The sequence below is a fragment of the Morone saxatilis genome, unplaced genomic scaffold (assembly GCF_004916995.1).
Source record: "Morone saxatilis isolate NCDOM2014 unplaced genomic scaffold, NCSU_SB_2.0 Contig22, whole genome shotgun sequence".
Taxonomy (NCBI): Eukaryota; Metazoa; Chordata; class Actinopteri; family Moronidae; genus Morone; species Morone saxatilis.
The window spans coordinates 8868677-8877597 of record NW_023339785.1 but is presented as its reverse complement, the minus strand read 5'-3'; the positions used below and the strand labels follow the sequence as shown (position 1 = coordinate 8877597).

Sequence of the window (8921 nt, the reverse complement as noted above, 5' to 3'; positions counted from 1 at the left end):
AAGTCATGAATTGCATGCTTAAAGATTTAAAGAGAAGGCCATTCTAATTTATTTTGTTATAAAAACAAATATGGGAAGAAGGTTTTAGTAGATAGGACTTGTCAAAAGTTGTCAAGTTTATCATGTGACTCACATCCCAGTTACCATGTGAGTACATAAAGACAAGGCAACACATTTATTTATGAGGAAACAGGTACATCTGCAATACTCTTTAGATAACATTTGGTTTCTAGAGTATGAAAAAACTATTACAGCTTAAAAAAATAGAATTACATGAAATGCATAAAAGGTAATTTAAGGATTTTGCTCCCAAAACCATGGAGACTAACACTGTTATTGATAATAATGACGATCTAGATATTTGGCCTTATGCAAGCTGCCCTGAAAGAGTTACTAGTTAAAGGAACTTGGAGACCGAGCAGAAATTTGGGAGGGAAGCCACTTTTACAATATGCATGATGGAGATGTAAAAAGCATCAATAATTTAAAGCTAGCCTTTTTAGAGAGGATATCTATGTGTATGAAGTAGAGGGACATTCACATACCAGCAAGGAACACAGTGATTTTGTCCCAGCAGGAAACAAGTCAATTCATGAATCATATATGTTGTTTATGAACATCTTAGTTAGAGAAAGCCTGTGCTATCCTGGTAAAGGTCTTTTAAAAAGTTTCATTTAATCTAATTATACCTCTTTGACCCCATCATTCAGCATCTATAATGTACAACCACATATATTAGGTTTATTTTAGCATGTTCTTATGGCATGTATTGTGTGATGTATGTGAGTTTCCTCTAATATCTACCTGTTAGTATTCATTTTAATACATTACATTCTTATTGCTATAGCAATAAGAATGTAATGTATTAAAATGTAATTATCAGCCTAGAAGTTGAGATGGAAGTTGAGATGGCAACATGTTTACACAGACAGTACATCTCCTGCTGTTAATTTAGTTCTCAAGAAAGAAAAAATCAACAAATACCTCATGTAATAAATCAATTCCCTGCGAGCAGGGACACAGATTCAGCTTATATTGCGTGGCTGCATGCTGGATGTACCTTCTAATGGATGAAGCAGTATTACCCATTATCAAACTGTCCTAATCTATGTAATTTCTGCACTGCCTGGTGTTTTTTTCTCCACACCCCCTGCTTTTAGCCAAATTGTTCCAGCCACAGTAATAAAATTGTTTCATTATGAGGGTAGAGCAGAAGCCCCTCTTTGTCCTGCAGCATCGCCTTCTAATGACCGTCCACATGGAAACGCTGGATTAATTAGTGGCTGGATACTAGAGGGGTCAGAGGGTGCATGTGTGTGTGAGATTTCTCCAACTGAAAGCAACACAATAGACGGACAAACTGGTAGAATGAATGACCTGTTTTCAGCTCTAGATCAAAAAAATGTGAAAATCACCCGTAGTGACACATTATTGGTACATACCTTCTCCCAGTGCACAATCTCCCAGGCACCATTCCTCAATACTGTGGTAAGTAATGAGAGAGAAGGGGGAAGTTACAATAAGACAGAAAAAGGAAGTAAACAAGACATGGAAAAAAGAATAAGAGGCAAAGAGAGAGTTGGTACAAAGAGTATGACAAACCTGCATTTAGGTTTGTTAGCCATGTTACAATGCAGAAAGTTAGGTTTTTATCCAGCCCTACTTGCTTGCTCACAATAATAAATACAGTATGTTCTCTATACTCTATAACAATATACTGGCTTTCCTCTTCAAATACCAGATGAAGAAGTGGTTTTCAATACCTTGACATTCCTTTTTGTTGACAACACTGTCAGCATTGTGACGTTTCTGGAAGAAAATGAGAAAAAATACTCACATTACACATCTATATTTTCCTCTAATAAACATTCATTAAAAACGATTCAAACCAAATAATAGAAAATCCCTGAGTGAGAAATCAATGTGATGTTATATTTACATACAAATAGGAAGGAAAATAAACTAATCATACAAATATGAACTATCCTGGATTCTCAACTTCTCTGGTTGTATAGGAGGAAATGGCTTTGAAAGACTGACACCATAGCAACTTACTACAGTGAGAGAGAGAGAGAGAGAGAGAGAGAGATGGACCTATTGAAGTCTGCAGTTACAAGCTGAAGAAAGATTACACCTGCGCTGACTGTAAAGCGTACAGTATGTGAATATTCTCACTACTACGACTATACAACCTTCTCAATGCACACACTCATATTATGCAGTATGCATGAGTTTTTGTACTGGTGGCCCCAGAGAACAAGCCTCCTGGTAATGTTGATGCTTAACTCATCCAATTTTTAACCTTTGCTGCACAATGTTTCGATCAATTCGCTCTTCACAAATCTCACATTACACATATCCAATCTACAGGTTCCAAAATTAACACCCACCAAGCTCCAATTGTGGGTACATTTTGGGTTTGGAGGAAAAATAAATTGGGGTCACCAGTCAGGTGGCCAGGAAATAAAATGTAATCACTACTCGCTATTGGCTAAAACCAGTAGTAGTAGTAACAGGTGGTCAGGCCTTACAGTTTGTTTTAGATAATTTATGAGATATGTATATATTTAATGTGATGTTCGTTAATGCCGTTTGTGCCTGAAGAAAGTCTGATTGATCAAAACAACATCAACAGGAAATAAACAGTAAGCAGGATCTACTTTTTGCCATGACACCAACATGGGCGTGCTTTAGTGCTACAATGCCCTGATACTGGGCCTCAGGACTGATAAGAGGAAAAATCAAGTAGTGATACAAAGTTTGTCACACGGGGAAGCTTCTGCATCTACGGAGTTAAAATGAATTTCATATAAAATAATGTTACAAAATATGAAACAAATAAAAACACCATATACTGCAGAGAAAACTGTCGTGCTGTATGGGACCACAAACACAAATCAGCAGTATTACTTCCTCTCATGTCCTTCTTGTCTGCTGAACAGTCATGCAATCAACTGTGACTTCAACAGCTGATTTCAAAGGACAGCTTGTCAACTAGCATCACGCTGAGTAATAATGTGTTGCTGAGTCCGTCTCATATAAATAATCACTGTGTTTGAAAATCTAGCTGCTAAAAGCAACTTGCGCTGTAGTTGATTAGGGAGAGGACATATCCACTCCCATCCTCGATAATAATCTGTTTACTTTGAAGATCCATTCTAATTCGGTCTAATTCTAATTTAATTTAAAGCTGTTTTTGGTCATTTGGCACACTGTACTGTACATTTGAGGAGAACAGTCTTCTGGCTGCTCACTGAGAAACCAGAGCAGCCAAAGTGGATTGCATCAATACACAGCTGCTAATAGAGGAGAGGTATTCACTCTACTTGGCCACAAAAACGTCTGTCTGATGCAATAGCTGCTATTACCCTAGTCCCTCTAAACAACCCATTTTAAAAGGATTAAATAAACTAAATCTGCTCTAAACGCTTTTGTTCCATCCACTATTTTAAGTCCATCTCTCTCTTTATACTACTCTGGTCTGTTTCTTATACTCCCCCTCTTTTACTCTCCACTCTGACTTCTTTTTCAGTTGAATCAAATTTGTTTTAATATCCCTGCAACATGCTGCAGTGTCTAATGAATGGGCTGGCTGTGTCACATGGCTTCAGCCTTTTACCAGCTACACTATGCTTAGAAAAAGTTTGCTAGTAGGGACCTTTACAAGGCTCATCCATCATCCTCTGTGCAAGAACTGTCAGCTAATTTCATTCTGGCTGCACAGACCCTCCTCTTTTTATAAACGTGTAGTAGGAGAGAAACTACATATCGGTCTACAACTTTTCCTGCCTTTCACCCCTCTCATTCTCTCTCTCTCTCTCTTCTTCTTCTTCTCTCTTGCTCCTTCCGTCCCAATGGACATGGAGAAAAGGAGATGTACTGTATTTAGATGATGTGTGTAATCACGGTGCAGTGGAGGGCGAGTAGTGTACAGAGGTTATGCGTAAATACTGCAGTATCAGGCCTCTGTAGACTTCAACCAGAGGAAAAAAATGAAAGCAGCTGAAGATAAAAGGGTAGAGCATCTGCAGTGTTACCTTGATTAACCTGCTAATATGGCTTTAACATAAATCTAATGAGACAGTGAGCAGCAGTGAAGGAAGTTTAACCACACAAGAGTAATGAGAAACAGTGTTACTGTGTAAAAGTGCATCACACTATTGTGAAACACTCTGCAGCTTGTGATTTACAATATTAGATTTCAGTTTAAGCTGAAAGATAGTTGAACTACTCGGAAACAAAGAGGCTGAGTCTGCCGCAGCAGACACGGCCAGCAACAAGGTAGGATACGTGCTGTACAGTGTGCGTCCATAGTGCATGATTCATGAAGTTAGGGGTCGATGCTACCCTGTCAGGTCAACTTGTGGGGGACAGCGCAGTACAGGGAACAGACGTGCGTGCAGGTGACCTTCAGCAATAAAGACAGAGTCATCACCACTCCGTTCCCATGTTTTTCACAACAGGCCAAGAGAAAAAGTGCTGCGCTGGTCCCTTCAGCACAAGATAGAAGCTAATAGTATCTGTCCACTGGGACCTACACAGAGGATCGCATTGCAGGGTCACTGCAATACAGCAGAATGCAACATTCCTCACTTAGTTCAGATGGACTTGAGTGGATTACTTGTGAAAGTGGAGTAAACATATTTTGAAGCCTTTCACTTCCCAGCAAACAAGAATTCATACAATAAAAAGATTTAACCAAAAGTAAATGAAATCAACCTTTCATACTAAATAAACTGCAAAACCTTTTGTCAAGCATCAACAGTTCAAACTCACTCGAGGGCAGACAGTTGTTTTGTTTGGTTAGAACTAACTGCCTTTGTGCATGAGCATTCAGTATCTAGGTTAATTGACTGAATGAGTACTGTGGGTGCAGTAGGCACAGCTGTGACCTCTGAAATGAGTGAGTGTGAGTGTGTGTGTGTGTGTGTGTGCGTGTAGGTCTGATGGTGCATCTATATGTTGGGGAATATCCTGCTGTGGTCATGTAACCATCAATATCTCCTCTCGACTCAGAGAACAGTTCAGCACTCTGAGGACATACGGTGCAGTACGAGCAAGACAAAACAGAAGCCCCTGAATAGAGGGACAGACTCTGACTCTTCAACTTCAGGTATTAATGTAACTATTGACCTACCTTACCAACAAAATAGTGTCAGATTTTTAAGAGAATTTTATTTTACTATTATTACTAGTATTTCATGTATTCGACAATTGTGTTTTGATCGGTATTGTTAACTGGATTTGGTTGAGCAGTATGTGACGACCCCTCTATTTGGTGGACTGCTGTTGGTTGCTTTCTGTCTCCAGGGTTGCAGACGTAATTGGGAGCTTAATCGGCAGCACGGGGCACACCTGGGCCCAGTGTGCCCCGTGCATGTGTTTGGCAGATTTCCTCACCACACACATCTTTTGCGCTGTGGCTTTTAGTTTTTTTGTTTTTGTTTTTACAGCACATTTTCACTCAACCACTCACAAAACTGACTGAACAGATTGCTCGCATCTATTTGTTTTTGTTTACTTAAATTATTTTGTTGTAAATAAATTACATTTATTGAGTTTACCCGGTGTGTTTTGTTGCAGTCTAAGAGCAGGGCTGTAACAGGTATATGATTGATATACATGGATAAAAAGACTTTTTTTATGCAGACAAACTGAGCATAAAACTTCTGCAAACATTACTTTATATGGCCAAAATGTCTATGCTGTCTGCATTCATTATGATGTGATATCTGGGACACAAAGGCTGCTTTAAACCAAATGCAAATTGAGCATTCAAATGTTTGTCCATTGCCTTTTTATACTTGCTGAGTCTGACAGCTGATGTGTGCACTTTCAAGAGATCGTATGACACTTATGTGCGACAATATATCATACTGTATATATTCCAGCCACAAAATTTATCGGAAAATACTTAGTGTAACAAAAGGTCTAAATGGTTTTTAAAATACAACCAAAGTCAAAGTTTCTCACTGAAAAAGAGATCTGAGAGGGTCACACAAACACCAAGACCAGTATCAAATAATATCCAAGGTTTGTCTTACCAGGTCCTCAATGATCTCCTTGACAGCAGCCACCACCAGGATGAAGAGCAGCGGCACCAGCGTGGTCCAGCGACCAGTGGGGGACACATCTGGGATTTGCTAAAAGAGACACAATAAGGGAAAATTAAGTAAAATGCAATTTCTGGGTACTTTCATGGCTCAAAATAAGGCAAAGGCGGTGCTTCCAACAGCCTCCCTAAACCCACACACTGACAGATACGTTTGCTAGCACCCTTCGAAAGGATGACGGTGGCCAACAGAAAAGGTTTGCACTATTTTTGACGTGTATTAATTGCATGGGTTTGTTGGCTCATTTGCAAGTTTGACATGGTTTTAGATTGATAATTATGCAAATTTGACACCAACAGACACCCAGTTGCTGGTGTCATCAATAGTGTCAAAAGGCTTTGTTTTAGTAGCCTGGTGCCAGACCTATGAAACTTAAGGGAGGTATATCCATCAGCACAAACAACCTTCTTAGTAAGTTTTAATGCTCTCTTGACCACTGAATGTTTAATTATTTCACTATTGAAGTCTTTCAAAATGAACAGTAAAATACCAGTGTAATTAAAGGCAAGCGATGGCCACAAGAGACACTCACTGTTCCACTGCTCGAAGGAAACTTGAACGAAATAGATCTCTCGTCTCCCTCATCTGCATAGATGTTTTATTCAAGGTCGCAGCATCGACAGGACAGGTAATGAAGATTCACACTGGCTGCTTTTCAAAGCAGCTACTTCAAGGTCACTGGATAGAGCCCTTTCCCATCCTCAAAGCTCTCATTAACGAAGAGTGGGTAAAGACAGAATCTTACTCCTATGCACTCCTTCCTTTCCTCCTTGTTTCATCTTTTCTGCAAAGCTTTGAACACCTGAGACGTGGATTTGGGCTCCTTTGAATCATGTAGTAATAATTGGTGGTTGAGGCTTTAAGTGTTCTTAAACGGGATCGATGCTGACCTACACTATACAGGCAAACCACTGCAATCTTCCTCGCAGAAAACTCTTTCTTCTGCTAGTATTTACCAATCTAAACAGTGGCAGTACTACTATGATCTGTGGTCGTTGTTGGCCTGTAATTTTCACATCACCCCTGCTTTTCTACTTGTGGCTCCACATCAGTTGGACTATTTAACACAATGTAATGGTAGGGTTACAGTGAAGGAAGATACAGCCATCCACAGCACCCCATGCACATGTAATATGCAGTGTAGTGTGTTGAGGCCGCAGGTAAATCTAATTTCCTTTTAAGAGGAGGCACACATAGTATTACATGTATTATTCATTCTCAGTCTATATAAAGTGCTGTGTCTCTGTGTGTGTGTGTGTTTGTGTGGTGAGCTGGTCTGTGTGAAATTACAGACATGACCTTTGGAAATGGTGTCTAGGTCGTGGCAAACAGTAAAAAAGACCCCCCCGCACACTAATGGGAATAAAGCAAACACTGAAGCTGAGAGGAGCAGTCGTTTAACATTTATAAGATAGTTTTCCAGCTTTCTTTGTGTTTAAATGTATGTCACAGAAACCGCAGGAACACAGACTCTTACCTGCAAGAGTGCAATGAAGAGAAAGAAGGCATTGGCTGCCCTCCTGAACTGTGAGTAGAGGAACCGGGGAAGGAAGGTGAGGACGTTATATTTGGCTGTGCTGAAGACCGCAGCGAGCAGCAAACAAGGCCATGGGTGCAGGAGCACGAGAGAGGGAGACAAGAGAAAGAGATATAAATGGTTAATTGTCCAAATCTGAGCAGCAGTTTTTACACTATTGACATTCAAAATGCATTAAAAATGGATCTAAAAATCACCTGGTTCATATGTTGTCTAACCTAGTCAATCAAATATATTTAAAATAACCAATAATCATGTCCCTGCTCCCAGCCATTCAAGAGAGCCCTTTCTGTTGTAGAGATAGGTGCGTCTGTGTTTGTGTGTGAGACTGATGAACATCAGAGACCGGTGGACTCAATGATCATAAAGAATAATTAGGAGGAAGAAGGGAGCTGACAGAGGGTGTAAAAAGCTCCTGGCAGACGTGAGCTATGTTGCCTGTGCTGCAGTGGGGTTGGAGGGGTGGGGGGTTGATGGTGATGGTGGTATATCGCTGCTGGCGGAGCTCTCAACAGCCCCAGAGTCAGACCTCCAGCAGTCTGATTTACAGCTGCGTTAAAGGCACGGCCAGAACAGCCACTTTGGGAGAGCATATATGCCATGATGTATGTCAAGCCACTGGCAATGCTTTGCTTACTCACGCACACAAAAGCCGTCACAAACACACAAGCAGAATATGAGAGAGTATAGCCTCCAACTCGTCTAAAGGGGGCTAAGCATATGGATGTTAACATTAGTGATATCGCCGTTTTATTCCTGTTATACTGAATCATATTCGAGGAGTACATTTTAAGCTTTTTTCCACTTGTATACATGACGCAATGTAAAGTTCTGGAAATATTGGCTAGCATTGAATTCAGTTCATTTAAAAAAAAAGAACTTTACATGCACTGTCATCTTCGTCGGCCCGTACAGCGAAGATGACCGCAGTGAGTGAGAGGGACAGAGTGAAGGCAAGTGAGTAAAAGCAAGGCATTGTTCTGACAGCAGTACAATGTAATACCAGCCTCACAGAGGAGCCTGATGAAGAGGCCTGTCAGAACAAGGGTCAACAAAGGACCAGCTTTGTTTCATTCAATAAAGTCTAGTCTTTAGTCTAGTCTGCTGTTGTTATTTCAGTTTCTGTTAAAAGACAACAAATCAGAATCTCTGGGTCACCTGTAAAAACTACAGAGACTGATAGAGATTTACTGAGCTATGTTTAAAAAACATTTACATTTCTTTTAACTGTTGACGAAGCAGAATAATACAAAAGCAAAGATTGGAAACAA

At 40.1% G+C, this 8921-nt stretch overlaps 1 protein-coding gene across 8 annotated transcripts in view; it reads right to left on the bottom strand.

Moving 5' to 3' along the window:
- Nucleotides 1-8921, bottom strand: part of atp8a1 (ATPase phospholipid transporting 8A1) — a 104703-nt gene that overhangs the window by 71956 nt on the left and 23826 nt on the right. For all 8 annotated transcript variants that reach the window (XR_004796963.1, XM_035668693.1, XM_035668692.1 and 5 more), the window contains exons 3-6: nt 7591-7690; nt 6045-6143; nt 1764-1809; nt 1443-1483 (exon numbers count right to left, since the gene is read on the bottom strand). Coding sequence is in view for 7 of the 8 variants with exons in the window: in XM_035668693.1 (XP_035524586.1) it covers nt 1443-1483; nt 1764-1809; nt 6045-6143; nt 7591-7690 (286 nt within the window). In the remaining variant the exon portion in view is untranslated. The remainder of the gene's footprint in view (nt 1-1442; nt 1484-1763; nt 1810-6044; nt 6144-7590; nt 7691-8921) is intronic.